Source organism: Pelophylax lessonae (assembly GCF_965119305.1).
Source record: "Pelophylax lessonae genome assembly, chromosome: 7".
Lineage (NCBI taxonomy): Eukaryota > Metazoa > Chordata > Amphibia > Anura > Ranidae > Pelophylax > Pelophylax lessonae.
Window position 1 is genome coordinate 219,222,006 of NC_138774.1, and position 25,847 is coordinate 219,247,852.

At 43.4% G+C, this 25,847-nt stretch overlaps 1 protein-coding gene across 1 annotated transcript in view; it reads left to right on the top strand.

Moving 5' to 3' along the window:
• TSC1 (TSC complex subunit 1) overlaps positions 1-25,847 on the top strand; it is a 110,847-nt gene that overhangs the window by 28,054 nt on the left and 56,946 nt on the right. Inside the window, exons 3-12 of the mRNA XM_082262530.1 lie at positions 1,567-1,670; positions 6,010-6,162; positions 10,551-10,695; positions 16,535-16,689; positions 17,078-17,151; positions 18,239-18,405; positions 18,798-18,895; positions 20,213-20,336; positions 25,000-25,112; positions 25,211-25,271. Of these exons, the coding sequence (XP_082118656.1) occupies positions 1,567-1,670; positions 6,010-6,162; positions 10,551-10,695; positions 16,535-16,689; positions 17,078-17,151; positions 18,239-18,405; positions 18,798-18,895; positions 20,213-20,336; positions 25,000-25,112; positions 25,211-25,271 (1,194 nt within the window). The remainder of the gene's footprint in view (positions 1-1,566; positions 1,671-6,009; positions 6,163-10,550; positions 10,696-16,534; positions 16,690-17,077; positions 17,152-18,238; positions 18,406-18,797; positions 18,896-20,212; positions 20,337-24,999; positions 25,113-25,210; positions 25,272-25,847) is intronic.

The following is a 25,847-nucleotide window of genomic DNA, read 5'->3' on the forward strand; positions in this document are numbered from 1 at the left end:
CAAGCATCATCTTGTGCTCCTCCATACCCTGAATTCTAGCCAGCTGTGGAAGTGTAGAGATTGGTATGGTAGTGCTGATAAGGTGAGTATTTGGGGGGGGGGGGGGCCTTTGCTGAGACCCAGTCACTGTGTCCTGCTTAGGGTATCTTGTTAAAGCTGTTGTAAACCCTCACAAATACCCAGTGAAGTGAATAGCCTCAGATGATACACAGAGATGAAACACATAGTTTTACTTGTATATCTGCTGCCTTGCCCTTTCTACACCCTTTCAAAAATTGCAGATCTTGTTAAATCCCTTTTTTTTTTTTTTTTTTTTTTCTTTTTTTTTTTCAACTGTCAGAAGTACATAAGGAAGGGCAGAGACTGCATTTACACTGTGTGAGAGCTGATTGGAAGAAAGGGACCCCCACCACCACATAGGCAGAAGAACAAAGAAACCTGCAGAGCTATATTCTGAATAGACCAACTCTGTGCTCATCTCCCTCCCTGACACAAATTTTTAGCTCCTGTTATCTCATGTGTTGGAGAACTTGTCATAAGTGACTCATGCTGATAACCAAGGAATGGAGCACCAGAGATAAACCATACTCTTTGGAGATAGACAAGTAAACACTACAGATGCATGCTTTACTCAAATACCATGACTGGGGGTTACAACCACTGTAAGGTTCCAATGAGAAATTCCCCTCACAGTTGCCATAACATTGAATGTGTAGATATTTGTTCTAAAGTAAACCTGTTATGTTAGAAATGTTAGAGCGGTCATTGCAGGGGGGATAGCAGAGATGGGCTTTAAGAGCAGCTAGTCAGCACAAAGGGTGGGTCCACATAATAAGAGTGGTGCTTTACAAATTATGTGGCAGGTATAACCATTTCCATGTATGTCTTCTCGCTCAAGCCCTGGAAAAGGCTTCATGCAGTCGCATTATTCAGCTTTGCTTTTTTTTTTTTCTTTGCAAAATTTTACTCCCTCAAAAGCTTATGTCTCAAAAACGCTGAAACTCCAAAATGTTCAGCTTTAATCAGAGCCCTGAAAAACCCACTAGTCCTGTTTTTTTTTTTTTTTTTTCAGCCAGAAAACGCCCCTGCCAAAAAACGCTGATAACAGCCTATGTGTGCATGGTCACACATATGTGATGCCGGAACAAGCACAATTCCTGTGCGGTTAACAGCATTGCATGTCACAGGCAGGCAGTTCACACTATACTCTACGAACCACTGCGGTTGTCAATAGGTTAATGACACCCCAGATCAGTTTGCACTGTGAAATGGTACAGGAATCAATTGCGTGGGTGTGAACACCCACGCTATCCAATTCCAATGTTCAAAAAAATGGTGCTGCACCTTTTTGGTCCAAAAAGCGATGAGAATTCAGCCATCCAAACAGTGTATGGCTGAATTAGCATCCCACAAATATCACATGTGATGTGCACAGTAATGCTCTGCGAATTACATGCGATGGCTGTGATCGCACCAGCGTGAACCCAGCCTTAGTGTCTGCCTGCAAAGCGAATGACAGTTCTTTTGTATTTCACCTCTCATTCATTGTTTACTTCTGAATCCTAGACCGCTTTCCAGTCCTAGTGAACAATCTGGTGGATCATTATCTGGAAACAAATTCTGAACAAGCAATGCTAATCCTCTCTATGGTACAAGAGCCCCATGACAAGGTAAGACTTGATATTTTCCTCTTACCTTTATTAACAGTAGTAGAGGTGTGTTGCAGAATATTTCTGTAGGTGGGCATTGGGATATATTAAAGTTTGTTTAAAATTATATATTTTTTTTTTTTGTTGTTTTATATTCGGCTTCTGCAAGTGGTTTTAAATATATCTAAAACCTTTACCTTTTACCTTTTGGGGAATCCTTCCCTTATGAGAGATTAATTCTGACTTCCTATTGTGTATATTGCAGAGGAAGTAAAGGGAAAAATTACTCAATAGGGAACAGATGTCAAAGAAAAATGTTTGGGGTTTTAAACATCCAGAGGTCTTCCCAAAAATGCAAAAAAAAAAAAGATTTTGGCTTTTAGATATGATTTGAATATATATGGAAACGACATGTTTGCATGTTCCTATGTCTGCTTAGACCTGTTGAAAACCATACAATCTCTAGGGAACGTCCTTTCAGCAGTTGGACAGTAAGTATGCTGATTTTAACTGACCTGCATACTAGATTATTTTTCTGTTTTATTTGAACTCCACTGTAGTATATGTAACTAGAAAGGAAGAAAAGCAGAAAAAATGCAGATCAAAGCTTAGCTATTTGCCTGACTTACAAAATTTGCTGGACATCTATATTTAAATTTTGGAATCAAGAAAACGTACATCTAAGCATTGCCCCTCACCCCATAAAGGGTTATGGTGTGCAAATGTACTGCTGTGTCCCTGTAAAATCCCCACCATTTGCTCTAGGCTGTGTCAGAAGCATAATGGTCTTCTGGCTCCTACCCCTCCACCCTTTTTTCCAGTAATGCATTAGCACCACAACAGTGGGCATCAGGGTTAACATGCATCATTAACTGGTGATGTGGTGCTGCCATCTTGTGTCGCTCTTTTCTAATTAGATAAATGGCTTTGTGCATGACCTGGAATTTTATATGCAATTTCAAAATGGAACTGTAATCAAACTATAATTGCACATATGAGGGAAACTGTCCATACCACTAAGAGTGGACTCTGCTTTTTCCAAATACCACTTGGCACATTTTGTTAATACCTGTTGATCCTGCTTGTTAGAGCTATTAGATACTTGTAGTGACAACGCACTCCCTTCTCAATGGGAATTACTGCAGGCATGTTCACTCTTGCTGCTGATGTAGCTGCTTACCTTCCAGTGTAGCTGGAAGTGCTCTAGGGTCTCAGTTCCGTTTTAAAATGACCCTAGTACAGGCAACCACACGAAGTTTACGTTTCCACTAGTGCGACTTATCAATGACACCCATTCCCATCTATGTGACTTTGAAAATCAGCGACCTTGAAAAGGTCCCTGCACTACTTTGATGCGACCTTGATCCAGAGAGTGTAAAGTTGGATCAAAGTTGCATTCCAAAGTCACACTCTAGCCTAGTAGCTGTTTCCACTAGTGCGATTTATAGTGCGACCTTGAGTGCAGCTTTGATCTAACTTTACACTCTCTGGGTCATAGTAGCATCAAGGAAGTGCAGGCACCCTTTTTAAAGTCGCTGATTTTTAAAGTGGCATAGATGGGAACAGGTGGCATTGAAATCAATAGGCTGTGACTTGTCATGCGACTTAATGTGTCCAAAGTTGCATGACAAGTCACGCTAGTGGAAACGGAGCCTAAAACTCATTACTCACATAAACAATAGAAATGGATCTGTATCCTTATAAACTTTCAAAAATGTTCCTTTGTACTTTATTTCTTTCATATATTGTCCTGGTCCCCCCCTCTCTCAGAGAAGCTGTTAGCCTAAACAAGGCGATGAAGACAGGAGGAGATCATTGTAACGGATAGGAGGGATGGGGGTGGGGCTGGGCAGGTCTAGGCATGTCTGTCTAAGAAAGACCGACAACCTTTTCAGGAAATGAAATGCAGCTCAGCACATTCAGATAACAGGAAATAGAGTTGTCTGTGAAGAACAGGAAGAAGCAGATTGTCCAGCTTAGATAAGACTTTCTAAGCTACACAAGCAGCTAGGCAGAAAATGAATAATATCAAAGATAAATATATTTAACCACTTCAGCTCCAGAAGATTTAACCCCCTTAATGACCAGGCCATTTTTTGCGATTCGACAGTGCGTTACTTTAACAAAAAATTGCATGGTCGTGCGACGCTGTACCAAAATAAATTGATGTCCTTTTTTTCCCACAAATAGAGCTTTCTTTTGGTGGTATTTGATCACCTGTGCGGTTTTTAGATTTTGCGCTATAAACAAAAAAAGAGCGACAATTTTGAAAAAAAAAAACACTATTTTTTAAATTTTTGCTATAAAACATTCCCAATAAAAAAATTTTAAAACGATTTTTTTTTTTTTTTTATCAGTTTATGCCTATTTGTATTCTGTTACACTTTTTGGGATTTTTTTTTTTTTTTTGCCAAAAAGATGTATTTTAATTTGGTTTGCGCAAAAGTTATAGCGTTTACAAACTACAGGATAGCTTTTTGGAATTCTGATCTCTCTCTGCCTGTGTGACAGAAGACTCGCCTGCTTTGTTTACATAAGCAGGCGGGTCTTCTGTCAGTTTCTCTGATTGCGGGAGGCTAGCAGCGATCACCACCGCTCCTCCCGCTGCCTGACTCCCACTGTGTCTAATCAGTACTACGTGATTATGTGCAGCCGAGCCGCTCTTCTGCAGTAAATCTGCATGGGGTGGTCGGCAACTGGTTAACATACTATTAATAGCAAAAATTTTGACTGGTGTTTCCCTTTAAGCTTTGTGCTGTTGCTAAACTCAAGCTTTAAGATATTTCTAGGCTGGTATTTCTATGAAAGTAAATTTCCTTTAAATAAGACTTTAATTTCAGTAATAGTTTAAGATCAAATGGAGAAAGGTATTTCTGCTTGCATCCCCCATCTTTCAAGGTTTTCTTTCAAATCTTGTGGCACTGGATGTGAGGGATAATCTTCCCAAAGGGAGAATAGACCGTAATAATGAATGACAGAGGTTTTACCCTTTTTAGCCACTCTATCCAAACCAAAAAAATAGATATCATTGAGCATGGACTCCCATATTGTTGAGTGGATTAGGCAGTGGCTGAGTGACAGACAACAGAGGGTTGTAGTCAATGGAGAACATTCAGAACAAGGTCATGTTACCAGTGGGGTACCTCAGGGATCTGTACTGGGACCAATTTTGTTTAATATCTTCATAAGTGATATTGCAAAAGGCCTCGATGGTAAGGTTTGTCTTTTTGCTGATGACACAAAGATATGTAACAGGGTTGATGTTCCTGGAGGGAAACGCCAAATGGAAAAGGATTTAGGAAAACTAGAAGAATGGTCAGAACTCTGGCAACTGAAATTTAATGTGGATAAGTGCAAGATAATGCACCTGGGGTGTAAAAACCCAAGGGCAGAATATAGAATATTTGACACAGTCCTGACCTCAGTATCTGAGGAAAGGGATTTAGGAGTAATTATTTCAGAAGACTTAAAGGTGGGAAGACAATGTAATAGAGCAGCACGAAATGCCAGCAGAATGCTTGGATGTATAGGTAGAGGTATAAGCAGTAGAAAGAGAGAAGTGCTTATGCCGCTGTACAGAACACTGGTGAGACCTCACTTGGAGTATTGTGCGCAGTACTGGAGGCCATATCTCCAGAAGGATATAGATACTCTAGAGAGAGTTCAGAGAAGAGCTACTAAACTAGTACATGGATTGCAGGAAAAATCTTACCAGGAAAGGATAAAGGACCTTAACATGTATAGCTTGGAAGAAAGAAGAGACAGAGGGGATATGATAGAAACTTTTAAATACATAAAGGGAATCAACTCGGTAAAGGAGGAGAGCATATTTAAAAGAAGAAAAACTACCACAAGAGGACACAGTTTTAAAATTAGAGGGGCAAAGGTTTAAAAGTAATATGAGGAAGTATTACTTTACTGAGAGAGTAGTGGATGCATGGAATAACCTTCCTGCAGAAGTGGTAGCTGCAAATACAGTGAAGGAGTTTAAGCATGCATGGGATAGGCATAAGGCTATCCTTCATATAAGATAGGGCCAGGGACTATTCATAGGATTCAGATATATTGGGCAGACTAGATGGGCCAAATGGTTCTTATCTGCCGACACATTCTATGTTTCTATGTATATCGAAGGATTATATTATAATATTCTAAATATGTTTATACTATAATATAAATGAAAAAAAAAAACTATGTCTTTATTCCTACTTATGGCGGATTAGAAAGCATCTATTTGCTTAAACCTTGAAGGAAAACTTGTTTTTGTGATTATTCTTTATTAGGCTCAGTAAGAATACTTTTCCTACAGTTGCAGTACTTTTTGTAAATTCTGACACACTGTTATTCTTTTCTGTAACAGCACCTTTTGGACAAGATAAATGAGTATTTAGGAAAAGCTGCTACCCGCTTATCAACTCTGACACTATTAGGCCATGTTATCCGTCGTCAGCCATCTTGGAAGCACAAGTTGTCACAAGCACCCGTCCTGCAGTCCTTACTGAAGTGTCTTAAGGTACTTTTAATATAACCTAACATTCTTCACTTTTCCATGCCTACATTTTTACATCTAGAGTGCTTAGTCGGGAGCTTTAAGTATAATATCTAATGACTTTCATTTTGGATGGAGTAGGGGAAGTTACAAATTGCTATCAGTTTTTTTTTTTTTTTTTTTTATAGCCACCTGTGTCTCATTAGGGAGATTTTCCTGTCCTGTAGACTTCATAGGAAGTGAAAGGATATCTTTCCAATGCAAGGGCACTTCTGTCTTGGACAATTGTCAGAGAAACAAGAGCCCCCCATTGGAAGATTTCCTTTTATTTCTGTTTTGGTGGCTGCTAAAATTTTTTGGGTTATACTCCCTTTTCCCAGTGACACTGGTGATCAGGACAATCAGGAAGAGCAAATTTCCCTAAGAGAAACTGCAATAAAATCCTGACAGTGGTTCTTCTAACCCTTCACCACTCTATCCAAAAAGCAATAGTAACAAATTAGAAGGTGTCTTGAAATACTGTATGTCAGTGGTCCAGACACATTTGTTTTGATAGCTGTCAGAAAGAAACTCTACATTTATTTTGGCATCTTCTTTTGCTCTTGTGCAAGGACCGAGGTTGGATAAAAAAAAAAAAAATACTTTCTATGCAGCTGCGTATTGTTTAAATATAGACGGAGCACTTGTGATGACAACTAACATGATTAAAGCGAGACAGAATTGTGGTGTGTTGTTTTTTGTGTTTTTTTTTTTTTTTTTCTCCACAAAAATGGAATGGGAAGGTCAGAGCATTTGGTGTACCTTGCCATGTGCCAAGAAGTTTCTAGTGCTGAAATGTATGTATTGCTCCAGAAAATAAAAGGAACACTTTTTTAATCACAGTATAGCATCAAGTCAATTAAACTCCTGGGATATTGATCTGGTCAGGTAAGTAGCAGAAGGGGTTGTTATCAGTTTCAGCTGCTTTGATGTTAATGAAATTAGATGGGCAACAATGAGACGACCTCCAAAACAGAATGATTTTACAGATGGAGGCCACTGTTTTTTGTTTTTTTTTTCCCCCCTACTCCTCTTTACTGACTGGTTTTTCACTAGTTTTTCATTTGGCTATGGTCAGTGTCACTACTTACCACCGTTACCTAGTCAGCAGGATAGTGGTAGGCCAAGGAAAGGGGAAACCAACAGGGCATAGTACTCATCTGAAAAAAGTAGAGGCGGCCTCAGCATCCATGAAGATTACTGCAGTTTAGTTAGCCACGGGCCTCCAGATGTTCCAGCCAGGTAATTAGCACTTCGGGATCATCGAAGAAATGTATGCAGTAGTCTCGCAGGGTACATCATGGTGTTCTTGAGATGTTTGGCTTCAGTAAAGCTCTTGCGCCTCTGCTGGACGTCAGCTGAAAAATCCGGGAAAATGGCCACTCTATTACCCATGGGAATATTACCCTTCTCCCTCGCCAAACGTAGGATGGTGTCTCTGTCCCGAAAATTCTGAAATTTTGCAATATATGTTCTCGGGGGTGCCCCCTGGGGTGGCGGGCGGCCCGATAGCCTGTGAGCCCTCTCCACCACGAATGTAGGAGAGGACTCCCTGCCATAGGTGCGGATTAGCAGCTGCTCAAGGTAAGTAGTGGGGTCTGTGCCCTCAGAGCCCTTGGGGAGACCAATAAATAGCAGGTTGCAGCGTCGCAGACGATTTACCATGTCGTCCTGTTTCTGCAGAATGTAATTTGTTGCTGAAGACTGTCAGAGTGCGGCAGGGAGTCCTCCACGCCACCTATCCTGCGTTCTGCCTCCGTGACCCGCTCGTGCAGCTGTTTCATGTCCTGGCGTATGAGCGAGATGTCCACCTTTTACCTCATCTATTTTGGATGTCAAGGTGGCCTGACGTGGAGATAGCCTCAAGTTCTGCCGCCGTGTCCGCTCCTGCAACAGTGCCTGCCTCTGTTCTGGGTCAGTGCCATCTTGGATGGAGGCCTCGCCGGCCTGGCGGCGAAATTTATCTAGTTTTGCGGCAGCTTCAGAGGATTTTTTTCGGCGGTGACATAGTCAGCGGGTATCAGCGGTGTCCCGGGAAAAGTCAGGGTATGTTCTAACACTGTGGGGGTGCAGGATGTGGATCAAAGGATGTGTAGCCGACGGAGCTCCAGCTACTCGCGTCTTACCGCATGTCGTGCCAGGCCACGCCCCTGGGTCAGTGTCACTACTGGTAGCATGAGGCGATACCTGGACCCTATAGAGCAGTGGTCCTCAACCCTGGCCTACAGGGCCCACTAACAGGCCAGGTTTGCAAGATAACTGAAATACATCCCAGGTGATATTATTTGCTGCTCAGTGATTGCAGTACTCTAGTCTGCATCTCCCCAAGGTAATACTTAAAATCTGGCCTATTAGTGGGCCCTGATGACCGGAGTTGAGGACCACTGCTATAGAGGTTGCACAGGCTGTCCAATTTCTCCAGGATGGCACATCAATACGTGCCATTGACAGAAGGTTTGCTGTGTCACCCACCACAAACTCAGGAGCATGGAGGAGATTCCAGGAGAGCTGAAAAGGGCCATAGAAGGTCCTTGCACCTTTTGTGCAAGGAGGAACAGGATGAGCACTGCTAGAGCCCAACAAAATGACCTCCAGCAGGCCACTGGTGTGAATGTCTTTGACTAAACAATCAGAAACCGACTTTGTGAGGGTGGCCTGAGGGCCAAACACCCTCTAATGGGCCTGGTGCTCACTGCCCGGCACCATTGAGCTTTATTGGCATTTGCCATTGAAGACCATAATTGGCAGGTCCGCCACTTTCGCCCTGTGCTTTTCACAGATGAGAGCAGGTTCCCCCTGAGCAGGTGACAGACGTCAAAGGGTCCTAAAATGCCATGGAAAATGTTATGCTGTCTGTAACATCATTACAGGCTAGACAATGGCACCCTGACTGCCATTAGGTATTGGGAATGACATCTTTGGACCCATTGTCAGACCCTGCATTGGTGCAGTTGGTCCAGAGTTCCCCCTGGTGCATGATAATGCCTGGCCTCATGTGGCCAGAGTATGCAGCCAGTTCATGAAGGATCAAGGAATTGATACCATTGACTGGCCCCCACGCTCGCCTGACCTAAATCCAATAGAACACCTCTGGAACATTGTTTTGGTCCATCTGACACCACCAGCTTGCACCTCAGTCTGTTCTGGAGATCAGTGATGCCCTGGTCCAGATCTGGGAGGATATACCCCAGGACAACATCCATCGTCTCAAAAGGAGCATGCCCCAACGTGGTCAGCCATGCATACAAGCACGTGGGTTCTATACAAACTACAGAGTACCATTTTGAGTTGCTGCAATGAAATTTCAGCAAAATGGGTTAGCCTGCTGCATCATTTTTCACTTTGATTTTCGGGGTGTCTTTTGAATTCAGCTCTCTGTAGGTTGGTGATTTTCATTTCCATTAAACTATGTGGCATCCTTTCATTCCGAACACATTACCCAGTCCATATCAGTATAGATATCCAGCATGATATTTTTCCCCATTGAGATCTGATGTGTTTTCAAAGTGTTCCTTTAATGTTTATGAGCAGTGTATATTAGGAGTTGACAGATTATCGGAGGCCGATATTCACATTTTTCAAATAATTGATATTGGTCAGACCACTTCCCCCTTTCCCCACGTGGCTCTCGCTGCAGTGTCTGTTAGTGGTGTGCAGCTGGTGGAGAGATGACCTCATCCCACTCAACTGTCCACCTCGCATCACTGCTGTTACGCCCCTACAGCAGAGTTACATTCTCTCTCACAGCCCCCCAGCATGTGGAAGTTTACTTGCTGGGATGCTGCTGTGGAGGGGCTGCCAGTACTAGTGTAAGTAGTGACAAGCTGCAACTTGGTGACAGTGAATCTGCTGGCAATTTGACACTTCTGGATTGTCAGTCTTCTGTGCCCCCTGGTGTGCTTAGTTTTTCTCCTTACTCTGTCATCACTACAGGATGCACTAGTGACTTACTGGTTCAGTCCGCTGGCCACTGAGGTGTAAGCTCTTTTGCCTTTTTTAGTTCTGTGTCCTATGTTCCTATTTGGGACCCTTATCTGCTTAAATGTTTCTCCCTCTGTATTTAGGTGGGTTTCAGTTAGGCAGCCTTGTTTCCTATCCCACCATGCTGGTAGGTTATTGGCTTCTACCTAAAACTGAACCTAGTGTGAGCCTCATAGAGACAGACTCTGAGCCCCTACCGGAAATCCATATGAATGTATATTGCCTAATGGTTGAATTTTATATAATCCTATGTAAAAAAATAAAAATCAGTAAGCGGCATGTGACTTATGAAAAAGACCGTCACCTTAAATGTTACAGTAATACCTTTCTTGTTTGCATCATCTGAAAATATGCCCACGTTTGCTTTGTAAACAGCTTATTTTTCTTTACAGACAGACACAGATGTTGTGGTTCTCACCACCGGAGTCCTAGTGTTAATCACTGTGCTGCCAATGATTCCGCAGTCGGGGAAACAGTATCTGCACGAGTTCTTTGACATTTTTGGCCGCCTGTCAGGCTGGTGCTTGAAAAACCCAGGTGAGTCTGTGAGGCTTTTCTCTTGTATGCAGTGACAGCTATGGTGGAATAAAGTCAGCATCTACTCCTGTTATATGAGCAGTGGGTTTACTGAAATAGACCTTTGTAAAGGTTACTTTGCTAAACAGATTTGTGGAACATTCATGTTTATGGCAGGAGACAGCGCAGTGGGAATTACCCCGATCTATAAGGACATTGTCTCTGAAAAAATATGAGATTGTTTTCTAATCCAGCTGATTTCAGTTGACATTGTGGTCATTTGTGTTGTGGATTCTTTTTGCACAGTCGCCTTTTGTAAATGCAGGATTTCCTAGAGGATAGAGTTTGAGATGTAGATTTTCAACGGAATTTAGAATAGCTACAGTTCCACTCAAAAGCCTAGCTCCATCTTACTGCCAGGTTTCTGCAATAAAGGAGATATTATTCTCACTGCTTTGGCAGCCCCTGTCTCTTGACTTCCATCAGTTCAGTACAGCAATCTGGTAAAGTATTTTCTCTATCGCTCATTAACAGACGTAGTCCTCGGTGATTCAACACCCTCGGGTTATGCTGCCCTCTACAGGAGTAGGACTAGACAGGAAAGAAAACGTTCTGGCCACACCCTAGGGGCAGTCCCAGAGGGTATATCCTCTCACTTCCTGCTCTAGCAAATCAGTTTTTTTCTGTCTAGTTAGGAGTAAGGACCTAGATACCTTGCTGGGATCTTCGGTCCTGGCAGGATTTTTTTCTTAGAAAAGATTTTTTAGACAGCTTTTTTTTCCTCCAGTGTTCCTGTGAGATCTTCAAGCAAGAAAGCTGAACTGGGCGACGGGCTGGATGTTGAGATCCAGTGGTCACCCCAGTTCAGCCTACGAGCGCGTGCAGGCCATAGCTCCGCGCTGGGTCGGCCGCGACATAGTCCCACTGGACGGGGACTGACCCTGCGAGTTAAACGTCTCGCTGAAACGCCAAAGACCATGAGTCACGGCGTCCGTATTGGTCGACAGCCCTCCTACCTCGGTGGAGAGGGGTACTGTCAGGAGTTGGCGCCCGCCTGGTTCCGGTATGGTGAGTAGTATGTTCCCCCTGACTGGTCTTGTGGTGAACGCGGGCCCCTCTCTGTAATGGTAAGGATGGGTTCCCCTCTATCCTACAACATGTCACAGATCCCCCTAATTGAGTGTGAATTTTGTGTACAAGAAGCCAGGAGGCTTGGTTTGGGAGCTGACAATCGAATTGTAAAAATGTGAAAATGATTGTAGTCAGTGGCAGTACTAGAACTTTACTGTGATAGTATAAGGTATCCTACCTGTCAGTAGCCACAGGGCGATGTCTATACATGTATACTGCATTCCAGATCATTCCTCCAGCTAAGCAGATGCCTCCCGACGGCCACGGACCGCATACGGCCCGCCAGGGTCCGGTACCGCCGACCACGCTGACCACCATGAGGGTGAAGGGTTGTGAGGCCGAGATCCTTCTGCAGACATGCCGCTATTCTGTGCAGGCCGCCGCCATTGTCTGGTAGATCGCACGAGGCCGCCATTTTGGTGTAGCCTCGTGTCTCCAGCATGGGGGCGGCCATGTTTGAGGTGACTCAAACACCTCATGGAGCCAGGGGGAGGCGCCGGCAGGCGTGTTAAGGGGCGGAGCTGCCTCCTTTACCCAGGAAATGGGGCCAAAGACTTCCTGTCTGTAAGACAAGCACTGAGCAAGCTGATGAAAACTTCTGTGCATCAGGGATGAGCCTTGGGGTCTCTCTCTCTCTCTCTCTCTCTCTCTCTCTCTCTCTCTCTCTCTGTGGGGTCCAAAAAGGCAGGTAACACTGAGGGGCGCTGTTGCGACTGGGGGACACAAAAAAAAAAAAAAAAAAGTTTTTTACTTTGTCATTTTTTGTCGCTGGCAAGTGTCTTGTATAATCATTGACCCTGCCGCATAAGTATCCCCACCTGATCCCCTCAAGGTGGCCGCAGGACCCTCCAGTACCCCACTTGTTTTTAATGCATTATCGGCAGTTTTGGAGTCTTTGGTATCCCGGGTGGAGGTGGCCTGTCAGGGACGGGGGTCAAGTAGCGACCTCCGCCTACCCCTATTGTTTATCAGATACTTCAGATACGGATTCGGAGCTGGTCAATGCAGTTGCAGGTCCCTCTTAGGGGGCTGTTGTCTCAGGTAATATCTCCTCAGCAGTGAGGAGCACGTTTCTGCCTCCGCCATAGCACAAGAGTGGTGGATGCACTAGTTGTGTCCGTCCGGGAAACCTTTAGTCTTGAGGTTACACCGGCAGAGGTAGCTGAGACTGAGATTCCTTTTTGGTACTTGTTAGCCTACCAAAAGGGCGAAGGATTTTCCTTTACCCAAATGGGGTCGTTTTGAAACGAACCCCTGTTATTTCCAAACGCATGGCTAGGTGCTATCCGTTTGAGGAATTCCTCTTTATAGGATAGACGGTACCACCTGCTGTCTTGCCACAGACTGTTAGGATAAAAGGACCTCGTAACTAACGAGGACCTTCCTTTTCTGCTCATAAAGAGTTGTTCGTTCCGCGAGGGCGGGCGATAAGGTGAAACCCTCCAAAGCCCCTTTAGAGGGGTGTCAAAGGGCGCTGCTCGGCTAAACAAAGAGTCCGGCTCAGCCAAGCCTGAAGAATATAGCCTGATGCGCCCCTACCCATCTCTGGGGTGGGGGGGATGTCTTCACCGGTTTCTGGAGGACACAGGATCGAATTTCGATCACTTCCACCGGTGCGATTCTTCCCTTCTAACATTGAACGGTTTCAGGGGTTCTATTCGAACCTATTCACAATGCCCAGGAAAGAGGGCAAGGTGCGTCCAAATCTGGACTTGGGAAGAAATAGAGTCCATCCGTACAGTGGTGGCCTCCCTGCATCAGGGGGATTTCCTGGCGTCCATAGACGTTTAGGAGGCCTATCTTTATATCCCCATCATCGCAGGACATCATCGTTTTTTCGCTTTCCCAAAGATCATCCCTGGTTCCCACCAGGAGACTGAACTATCTGGGCCTAAGGTTGGATACATCCTGGGCAAGAGTTTCTCCTTGCGGAGAAACTCCAGAAGGTTCAGTCAACGATTTGGATGTTGCTGTCCGTCAATTGGCTGGGACTGATGGTGGCCTTCTTAGAGGCAGTACCGTATACCCAGTCTCATACCCGAATTCTCCTGAAGGAGATTCTTTTTTAATGGAATCAGAATTCCAATTCCCTGGACAATCGGATCCGGTTGAGCGAGCGGACCAGGAAGTCTCCGATGCTCAACCAGGGGAAGTCATTTCTTCCGATAGTATCCAGACTACCAATAAGGGTATCGGAACTGAGAGCGATCAGATTTTGTCTGATTTATTGGATCGAGCAGCTCTAGAGCAGCCCGATTCGGATCCAATCGCATATGGCCTCTTCATCCAGAGGTTTTTCACTAGCTGTCCCTTCATTGGGACATCCCGGATGTGGATCTGTTGGCACCTTGGCTTAACGGGAAGGTGCGGGGGTTTGTAGCTCGCGCCGCGATCCTCTAGCGGACGCAGCAGAAACGCTGGTCGCCCCGTGGGGGCAGTATCAGCTACGGCATGCCTTCCATCCTCTCAAGTTGCTGCGGGAACTTCTTCGCAGGATAGAGGTGGAGGGAATTCCAGTTATTCTGGAAATTCCGGACTGACCTCGTCGAGCCTGGTACGCCGACTTGGTGAGGCTAGTCGCGGACGCTCCTTGGAGACTTCCTCTCAGGGAGGATTTGCGGTCTCAGGGACCGATCTTCCATCTTGCTTTACAGTCGCTGGCTTAATGGCCTGGCCATTGAGACCCAGGTACTGAAGGACAAGGGAGTGTCAGCTTCAGTTATTCCTACCTCCAGTTAAAGCATGGAAAGCGACTTCCAGCACATGGAAGTCTTATATTGCATGGTGTGAATCTATTGGATTTCCCCCACATACCTATTCGGTGACCCGAATTTTGGTCTGTCTGCAACAAGGGGTTGAGCAGAAACTATCCTTGAGCATGATCAAGGGTCAGGTTTTCGGCGTTAGCAATCTTCTTTCAAGAAACCTTTTGGCTAATCATTCCTTGGTGCGGAATTTTATCCAGAGGGTGCGACATCTGGCTCCGCCAGTGCGTGCACCCTTACCGCCTGGGATCTTAATTTAGTGTGGTCGGTTCTTCAGAAACTTCTCTTTGAAGATATTAGGGAGATTCCCTTGCTTACATTATCCCAGAAGGTGGCCTTCTTGGTGGCCATTACTTCTGTACGCAGGGTGTCAGAACTGGCCGCATTATCCTGTTGTTCCCCAGATCTGGTGGTTCATAGGGATAAGGTGGTTCTTCTTCCGAATCCATCCTTCCTTCCTAAGTGGTTTTCGTAAGACGGACTCATTTTTTGTGATCACGGATAGCCCTTGAAGGGGGTTGCCTGTGTCTGCCTCGACCATATCTACATGGATCAGTCAGACGGTGGTACAGGCTTATTCTATTAAGGGTCGGAATCCTCCGTTCCCTGTTAGGGTGCACTTCACTCGAGCGCTCAGTACTTCCTGGGCCTATCGCCATCAGGCGTCAGTGGTCCAGGTATGTAAGACGGCCACCTGGTCGTCGGTACATACCTTTACAAAATTTTATAAGATTGATGTGATGGCATCAGCGGATGCCTCATTTGGCCGCAAGGTTTTGCAGGCCGCAATTTGAGGAGATCGGTGGTCTACCTCGGGTTTTTTCTGTTGAAAAATGTTCTGTTGAGTCTCATCATTGAGGATGAGCATTGTAAACTTCTAGTTGGCACCGGTTGGGCCTTCTAGATTGGATTTGATTTCCATTTTCCCACCCCTCATTTGTGGTACTGCTTTGGGACGTCCCGAGGGTGTTGAATCACCGAGGACTACGTCTGTCAATGAGCGATAGAGAAAAATGGATTTTTGTAAAATCTTACCGTAAAATCCTTTTCTCTTAGCTCATTGACAGACGTAGTACCCGCCCCTCTGTTTTTGAGTTGGGTTGGGTTAAATTCTCTAAACACTGCTTTGTGACATAACTGATTTGCTAGAGCAGGAAGTGAGAGGATATACCCTCTGGGACTGCCCCTAGGGTGTGGCCAGAACGGTTTCTTTCCTGTCTAGTCCTACTCCTGTAGAGGGCAGCATAAACCGAGGGTGTTGAATCACCGAGGACTACATCTGTCAATGAGCTAAGAGAAAAGGATTTTACGGTAAGATTTTACAAAAATCTATTTTTACTAATTTTAGAAGTGTCAGATGCCGGTGTGCACTGTGGCTCCATCTTTTCAACCCCCCACATCCCTACTAGTGGCATAGGAGTGGGAGGGAAAAACCAAAGCATGCATCCAACACTCCCCAAAAATGTGACCTGCTGGTAACTGGAGCTGGAGGCTGCTGTGATGTAACTGATCAAAGGTATGAGACACAGGCTACCCTAGAGTTGAGTATACTGGGTTAAAATTGTGTTGGCAACAATTACATTTGCTTAGTGATTTGAGTACAGCAAATTGATTTTTTATTAAAATTATTTTCTTTGCTTTAAGTTACTGTGCTTTTTACACACTCTTGCTTCCTTGTACTGACCTATTGTATAAGCCTGTATTGGGGTACCATTTTAAGAAGTAGTACTGTATCCTTGACTTGAAAAAATCATCACACTGATGCTGAGAAGATTTATTACATCCTAGTTGTACATTTGAAAGGAGTTTCCATTGAAGCTGCGTATTCTATTTTTATCTAAAGGCCATTGATACTGGTACAAAATGTTCAGTTTATTAATGTGTGAAGCCACTACCACTGGCTTGGCATCCAAGGACTGGGCAGTTAAAGTAACTGGCACATGTGTGCTTTCTGTTTATGGCAGGTCATGTAGCAGAGACATGTCTTGTCCATCTTCATGCCAGTGTGTACGCCCTCTTTCATCGCCTCTACGGGATGTATCCATGCAACTTTGTGTCCTTCCTACGATCTCATTACAGCATGAAGGAAAACCTGGAGACATTTGAAGAAATAGTCAAGGTAAAAGAGGATTTTTGGGAAAAGTGATCTAAGAACAAGCACCAAGTTTCAAATAGTGCCATTGTCCATAGCAACCAGTTACATTCTGCTTTTAAAAAGTGAATGACTGTTATGTACTTGCCAAATTTAAGAGAATTGGTCTATCATGGGATCCTCGTTTTAGATTTGTAACAGCTCTGCCAATTGTGTGGAGAAGGAAAATCTGGTGGGAAAATATTGCTGCTGGAGATGGCAAGATTTTAAAAGTCTGCATGTGACACAACTTCAGCTGTAAATTTACTTTACATATCCTAATAAATCTGAGTATAGTGTGTGTGTATGTATGTGTGATATTGATTATATATATATATATATATATATAATATTTTTTTTTTTTTTTTCCTTGTAGCCAATGATGGAGCATGTGAGAATTCATCCCGAGCTGGTTACTGGTTCCAAAGACCATGAATTAGACCCTAGCAGGTATTTTTTTATAATTCTTTATAATGTAGATGTTTCATATTGTTCAAACTGTGGATACATCTTCCTCTCATCAAGGTCATTCTTTAACATCTGGACGATCAGTGAAAGCAGATCCAGTTCTCCTATTAGTCACTTCAATATCATAAATTTGGCAAACAAGGCAGACAAATTGCTCGCTAGGCTCTGCCGGGGACCCCCTTAACCTACACTTATTGTGGCGCTAGTAAACCTGGAGTTCTGCTTTTTAAAGTCTGTCATAATTTCCATTATGGATAGATGCGGCTGCCGAAACTCTGTGAAGGCTCAGCCGATTGGTGACAAGACACACATCTTCAATTAATTTTTATAGAATCTTCTATTTCCCAGGCGGTGGAAGAATCTCTCTTTTGAGTAACTAAAGAGTAACTCAAGTTGTACTCAACTGAAACCTCAACAAGCTTTCAACAATCTAAGATTAGGGATAAAATATACAAACCCTTCAAAATGCATATGGCACTTGATGTATGCGATTAAGAGTATAGACAGAACTTCCCAATATCAGGTCATCGTGGTACCTACCTGGCACACTGAGAAATTTAGCTCTGCATGGGGTTACTTCAGCTTCCCACATTAATGCTAACCTTGGATTGTTTTTCCTCTAAATTTTCCAAGTCGGGTGTGGATTTTCTTAATATGGCAAAAACAAAAAATATCTAGGCTTGTCTCAGTCTATTCAGTTGTATTTTAATAACTTACCCCTGGGATAAACTACGGATACATGCCCTTAGGATTACATTTAGATTTTTTTTTTTTTTTTTTTTTTTTTTAGCATGGCAATGCCTTGTGCATTGCCAGTTTATGGCACAGTGTATGTACAGTGAGCAAAGGCATCTGTTTGTAGACCAGATGTCGCCTGTTGCTAGTGACGGATGTCTGTGTATGTGGATTTCCAATTTCAGTAACATGTTGGGCAACTTTCAGATGTGTTCAATAGCATGCACCTAAACTGCTTGTCCATTTTTGTGCTGCTGTGTTTTTGACCCTCTTGTGTTATTTGTAGTTATATTGCTTTATAGTATCTGACTGCTACTGCTATGCTTATCCATAGATGGAAGAGGTTGGAAACTCATGACATTGTTGTTGAATGTGCCAAAATCTCTCTGGACCCCAATGAAGCCTCCTATGAAGAAGGATATTCTCCCCTTTCAACTCGCCTTAGGCAAAGGCAGCAGGGCACGGGATCCAGTCCCTATCCTGAGATCTGCAGCAACTATGGTATGTTAAAGGCAGTACATTTTATTGTGTGCGTTAATGTTGTCATGTGACCCTTTCTCTGAAGATAAAACACAATAATAAATCCAAATATAAAAAGTTCAGTTTTCATTAAGTTATGACCTAAAGGCAAACTTTACCCTTTTTCATCATAAACTTTTATGGATGATCAGTCTTTGTTGCAATTAGGACACTTGATATATGCTTCCTTCTGAGTTTGACTTTTTTTTTTTTTTTTGGTGGTAAAGCAAGAATATGGATGGCAGCCCCAGACCTTGCATTTTCTTCTTTTTAAAACAAGTCAACAGTGGCAGGATATGTCTTAAGATTTCAGATTCCTTATAAGATAAATAAATATATATATTTTTTCTAAACTGTGTACTACTGGTGTTTAGGAAGCAACACCTCTACACCCTATTCCACGCCTAGGCTGTGCACACAGGATCCCCTGCATATTGGCACCCAAGCACTTCGACTGCCAGCAGAAACACAGGTAAGTGAGTGAGTGCCACTTTTGTTCACCTTCTTGGAAAGTTGTTTCAAAGGTTTCTTAATTTCATTGTGCAGTCTCTTGCATTAGTTGTCCAACTTGTGTAAAAGGTGAGCCCCTGGTACATTTGCCCCCCCCCCCCCCCTCTGTTTATCCCACCTGGGTGCCCCTAGCTAGTAAGAATCCGAAAAAGGGTTTAGGGGGCACTTCTGGTTTCTGCTGTTCACTGGCTGCTGTGGCCAGGGAAGAAAGGAATAGAGCGCGATCTGTCATCAGGGGAGTGCAGGGTTGACCTCAGGGGTCTAGTAGAACCTGTCACAGTAAAAATCCCATCACATATGGAGCTTTTGGTCCCCTATGATATAGCAATGAAGTTAAATGAAAAAAAACATGTTAACTACAGCCCTGGCCAAAAGTTTTGCGAATTACACCAATCTTATTTTCACAAAGCCTGCTGCCTCCGTTTTAATGATGGCAATTTTTATAAAGAGTGATCAGATGAATTGCAATTAATTGAAAAGCCCCTCTTTGCCATGAAAATTAACCTAATCTTATAAAAAAAAAAAAAAAAAAAAAAAAAGAAGAATTTACTGCATTTGTGAGGAAGGCTTTAGGGCGCCCAGGAAAGTCCAGAAAACCCTCACAAATTCTGAAAAACTCCAAGCATTGATTATACAAGAATGAGCTGCCATCAGTCATTATGTGGCCCAGAATTTGATTAAAAGCATGTCAGGGCTAATTGCAGAGGTCTTGAAAAAGAAGGGTCAACACTGCAAATGTTGACTCTTTGGATAAACTTAATGTAATTGTCAATAAAAGCCTTTGACATTTATGAAATGCTTTTAATTATTCTCCAGTATACCATAGTAACATTTGGCAAAAAGATCTAAAAACACTGAAGCAGCAGACTTTGTGAAAATTAATATTGGTGTCATTCTGAACTTTTGGCCACTGCTGTTGCATACATTACCAGAACATTTTAGTTTACATTTAAAAATCTATTAGTAATATATTTAAAGTTATTGTATTTTTTTATTGGAAAATTGCACTTGCTAAACAGTTGCGCTAATATTGTGTGACAGACATATATATTTGGAAGAATCCTGTATACGTTTATTTTGAGGGTGCAAAAATACTAGCACAATTTAAGGGTAATCGATGTTTGTTTCAATGAAAGTGTACATAATATAGATCAAGAACAACAATGCAAAAGATTGAACATTGAAATAATTGTGTTTTACTAGATTTTAGCTTTTGTCACTTGCATGTACCCAGTGTACAGAATTTCCTTGTAATCCTCATATTTGTTAAATTGTTCAGGACTCTTTTTGGAGCCCATCTACCTTATGCGGAATGACCACACCCCCCAGCTCACCTGTTGGTCCAGCACCAGATTTCTCCTTGCCTCCTTCCCGTCCTCCCAGCAAAGCACTGATTACACCTGGTAGGTCTTGTAGGAAAATTTTGTTTACTGGTGTGTTATAAAGCTAACCTATATTCAAAGGATAATGTTGGGTTATATAATGTAAAAACAGAGGTATGTGGTCACATGACCAACCTGTCTGATTTATACTTTACTCTTTTTTTTTTTAAGCCTCTGTTCACACCGAAATAGGCTTTGAAATAGTGGGATCCCTCTTGAATTTGCATGATTTCAAAGCTTCAGGTCAGTGCAATGTCTGGTGCAACTTGGCTGACATCTGTATGACTTCAGGCACTGATGTCTATGCGAGTTGCACCTGAAATCGTCAAAGAATAATGCAGGAACCCTTTTTTTTTTTTTTTTCTTCAAATCTGTGCAGCACTGTAAAGTAAAACTTTGCACTGAGTTTGAACAGTTTCATTGCCAACAAAAGGGTGCAACTTGTCATGCGATTTGGAATTGTTTTTTACTATTAAAATAACAAACCTGTTATACTTGCCTGCTCTGTGCAGTGGTTTTTCACCGGGCATCCTGGATCCTCCTTTTCTCTGGTCCCTGGCTGGAGCTCCTGGCCTCCACAGCAAGCACCTTGCTATGGGGGCACCTGAGCTGTGCTGCAGCTCCATGTGTCAATTCAGACACGGAACTGCTGTTCGGTCCCGCCGCCGCTGCTGTGTCTCAGCCAATCTATCAAGTCCTGTCAGCTAAGGCACTTGTGGACATCGCTGGATAGAGATTTTGCATAAAATCCATTAGGATAAAAAACTTCTGACTTCATAACCACTTAAAGATCAAGTAAATAAAAATACTGCTTTTAGTTTAAACACATGGACATGTCTAGTACGTCTAAAGTCCGAAGAGGTTCAACAAGGTCACGGCTGCAGTAACAGGCATGAGCTTATTTCAGATACATGCAACAAGCTCTTGACTTTTGTGTAAGGGCAGCCATGGCATGGATAGAATTTCGGCTGGGTTCAGCAGTGTTCGGTTGAATTTTGGTCCTTGCGTGGGCATGCTGGTTGTACAGAAGTCTATCTACCGATTAACTCCTGTCCAGCCTCTCGTGCTTTTTTTTTTTTTTTTTTTTTTTTCACCCCCGAACGATCAGTGTATTCTGACTGAAGGGAAGCCTCCCCACTGTCAGAACACAATAGCACAGCTGGAGTGACTCCTTCTTCCACATTGAATGTGTGGCTGGGGGAATCAGACCCCCCCCCCCCCCCCCCCATTTGAACAAAAATAAATTCTGTATGGCCAGCTTAAATGATCCGGAGAGCTGCCTGATCACATTTTAGGTGACTAAGTGCAGCACAATATGATCATTTCATGTAATTCTGCATGTGGAACTCAAATCAATTTACAGAAGAGGTAGCAAGTAAAAATTGGGAGCACTTAAGCCTGTTCATTGGTAGATACTGGAAGTCTTAACCTTTTGGGTTATACTGCAGGATACAAAATTGGACAATGGCAGACAGCCCAAGATAACCTCTTCCACTACCAGCATGCCTCAGTTTTTTGCTAGATTGATGTCTTGTCTTGTCTTCAACTCTATTTGTAAAGACTATCCTATTCTTTTTGCCAGCACTTTTTGTTTTTTTGAGGTTTTTTTTTTTCATCAAGATGTGATCAAGAGTGCTCTCTAGACTCTGTTCTGGTTAACGACCGTGTTCTCTCCAGGTCCAGAATCACTGAAATTACCTCTGCAATTGCCCTGTCTATGAAGACTCGCTTTGCGAGTAGGCCATTCTGATAACGGATGTCTTCTACTGAGTGAAATATCATGCATACTCTGGAATCTTTCCTGCCATACAGTGTTGAAGTAACTCCCGCTGCTGCTCCTTCTTTGCCACATAGAACTTTGATCTTTTCCTCCTGCTCATCAGTGACTTTGGTCTCCTTCAGCTATTCAACCCTCTGGCCCCTGACACTCGCCTGCTTTCGTCTGTGTGGGGAGGGGTCTGGACAGTCCCCTTGTACTGCGTGCCCAAGCTTACCTTCCATGAACATGTCGTGGGATGCTTGCCTCAAGTCTATTGATGGTCCTGACATCTGCAGCCCGGAGTAATGTTGTCTTCTGATATATTTAGTTTTTCTCCTCCTCTTCCAGAGTCCTCTTTTTATCTCTGTTGGAATGCTTGCAATCCAGGTTCCTTTTGGGTGCAGGAGGTGCCTTAAGGCTACAAACAAGTTTTTCTTATGTCCCCTCATGATCAATAATGCTTATTACATGTGCCCGTATTTCCAGAGATTTCTGCGAGTTGCCGTAAGTCCCCAATAATACTGACACCATCTGGAGGAGCAGCTGCAGGGCTGGTGAGATCTGGGAGAGTTACTCATTCCCAAACTGTGTATGATCAGGGTGACGCTGCCCCCTCTTGTCTAACTGCTCCTCTCCTTTCACAATGGCAGATGTGTCTCTTCGCCAGTGTAGACAAAAATTCTTGTACCAGCCCTGCAGGTAAGTCATTTGGAGCTCTGGTGGATGGACATTCAGTCCAGACATTGGCATTTCAGAACCTTTAATAATTCCCGCAGGAACTGACTGAGTTTTTGTGTTTTGGTCTGGTTTTGTGTCTGGAGAAGATTCGTCTTTTCTCTGGTTTCAAACTCCTCATTCTAGAAGCCATCAAACTCTCCACTCTTTATGAAAGTCTTGGGGGCGATGGTAGCCTCCTTCAAAGCAGATCCCCTTGCATAATTTTACCCTGGACCTCAACATTCTGTTATCATGGGATGGGACAAATCATACCTGTCTCTGTAGAGGCCAATTTGGTTGACACCAAGGACCAGGCTGTCCCTTGCTTGGTGGCTCTGGAGTCTCAAGTCTCCCCCTATCCCAGAGGAGGACCATCGAATCTGTTCAAAATTCAACAATGTCAGTCTCTCTGCTGAAAAAGAGAACAGATCCTATCCTGGGAAAAACTACACGTTCCATCCTTGTCAGCTGTGTGCATTCCAATTATAGATAATTGTCAGGTAGATTTCCTCATCCGGGATCATCTGGACCCAGCAGAATGGTCCCTGAACCCGGAAGTGTTCCAGGTCCTGTATCTTAGGTTGGGCATGGTGGATGTGGACTTCTTGGTATCCAGGAAACTGGATAAATTTTGTATTCAAGTGCAGGGATTTCCTGGCAAAAAGCGGTTCATGCTCTGGTAGATCCACTGGATCAGTGCACCTTGATCTATGCCTTTTGCTCTCCTGAAACATATATATTTTTTTTTTTGCCTGCTTCACAGGATCAAGATGAAGGGCATACCCGTGATCCTCTGGCAGACGCACCTTTGACCCTTCCAGACTGTCTGAATCTGTCTCAAGGGCCAATTTGCCTTTCTGCTTTATAGCCTGTGATTCTACCATGCTCAAGACTGGGCAGTTTTTTTCACTTCGGGAGTATCTCTTTAAAGCCTAAAACGCACTCCGGTCAGAGCTGTTGTACTAATGATCCGACATTCATGCAGCAATCTTCTCCACTGATCTGTTGTGTTCTGACAGGGGGATGCTGTTGTCCTCTTCCTTTGTCCGGCTCCAATTAATCAAAAGAGAGTTTTTACCTTTATTGTCTAGCTGTGGTTTTCAGTATAGACTCCAGAAGGGAAACCTTCCATTTTTAGGTGGCTCAGACAGTAAGTTTTTAAGGATTGGATTCCTCCCTTCCCTGTTAATGTTCACTTCACTAGACATGTGAGCCCTCTTGGGCTTTTCAGCATCAAGCTACTTTGTTTGAAGATTTGTAATGCTGCCATGTGGTCTTCTGTTTAACACATTCTCTAAGTTCTACCATCATTTGATGCCAGCTTTGGGGCATAGGGTCCTTTACACAGCTCTAGTGTGTTGTGTTTTTTGTTTGTGTTGTGTTTTTTTTTATTGGTTCTGTTAGCCTTGTTGGCTTTGTTATCCATTCCTCTGTTATTATTATTATTATTTCAGGTACTTATATAGCGCTGTCAATTTACGCAGCGCTTTACATATACATTGCACATTGACATCAGTCCCTGACCTCAAGGAGCTTACAATCTAAGGTCCCTAACTCGCATACATGCACAGTAGGGCCAATTTTTTTTTTTTATACAGGATCCAATTAACCTACCAGCATGTCTTTGGAGTGTGGGAGGAAACCGGAGTACCCGGAGGAAACCCACGCAGGCACAGGGAGAACATGCAAACTCCAGGCAGGTAGTGTCATGGTTGGGATTCGAACCAGCGACCCTCTTGCTGCTAGGTGAAAGTGCTAACCACTACACCACTGTGCCGCCCACTCTGTTGAACTGTTTTTTTGGACATCCGGTCCAAAAACAGATGATTACTTTTTATGTCCCTCAATAGATAAAAAAAAAAAGGGAAGAAATTGTTTTTTTATTTTGCGCTTGCAGTGAAAATGCTTTTCTTGGAGTCCATTAGGAGACACAGGAAGGCTTAAAAATATATTTTGCTTATGCTGCAGCCTACAGGAGGATTGCACACTGGCAAGAAATAGAAATTGTACATCAGCCCAGGATAACCTTCTAGTACCAGCATGCTTCAGTTTGTTGCAAAGCTACTGAAAGTATGATCATAACATGAAGGGGTGGAGCTTGTCCTTTACTGGACTCCCAAGAAAATGATTTTATGGTATGTACAAACCTCCTCTTTTCACTACAAAATCACATTTTCATATTTTGCTTTTACCCTTTTTATAACGTAGGTGGAAAAATAACTCCCATGAGCACACCAGCAACCTCACCCCCTCCTGTTATGAGCTCTGATGATTCTGCAAACCCTCTAAATATTTCCTACACGTCAACACCTCCCAAAAAGGTACGTAGAAAAGATTGTAGACTAATGACACGAGAAGATGTATTCTTGCACTCCTCTACCCTCAATGCATTGCTGATGTGACTGTCTCCATCTTGTAGAATGAAGGCTCTGATCAGTGCAAGCTTAATCAGCATGCCATCCAGGGTGAAAAGGGCTCTGGTAAGCTGCAAGTTTTTACACTACCGCCTTCTGTACGGAAGTTATTTTATTTTTATTTTATTCTTTCAGGTCAGGGCTTGACAAACCCCAGGCGCCAGGTTACCATGGGGACCAGAAGTTTTGACCTGGCGACTGGGCTGCTGCCTGAATGCGCTAACCCCACACCCCGTATACAGGGCTTCGCTTGCCTGTCTGCGTACCGGGGGGAGGAGAATGGACACACATCCGCTCTCCTTCCCTTATAGTTGTTGACCTGGAAGGGACGTGTGGTGTATTTCCAGGTCCCCGTTGACCGATTCCCCAGTAATTAAGGCAAGGAAAGAATTTTTAATGCAGTGCGATGTGCAAGATGATGATATTTTTTTGTTGTTATAAAAAATTTAAGTCAAACCTAAGCGCAAAAAAACTCCACCGCATTATCCCTAACCCACTCCCCAAAAAAAAAATTGAGGCACCCCCACATATATGCACCCACGTACAAACTTAAATGCATGCGCCAGGGTGCCTACGCCTGAAAACGTTGATTGCGATACACGTTGCATATCACCGCCCACGCCAGAATGACAGCAACACAGA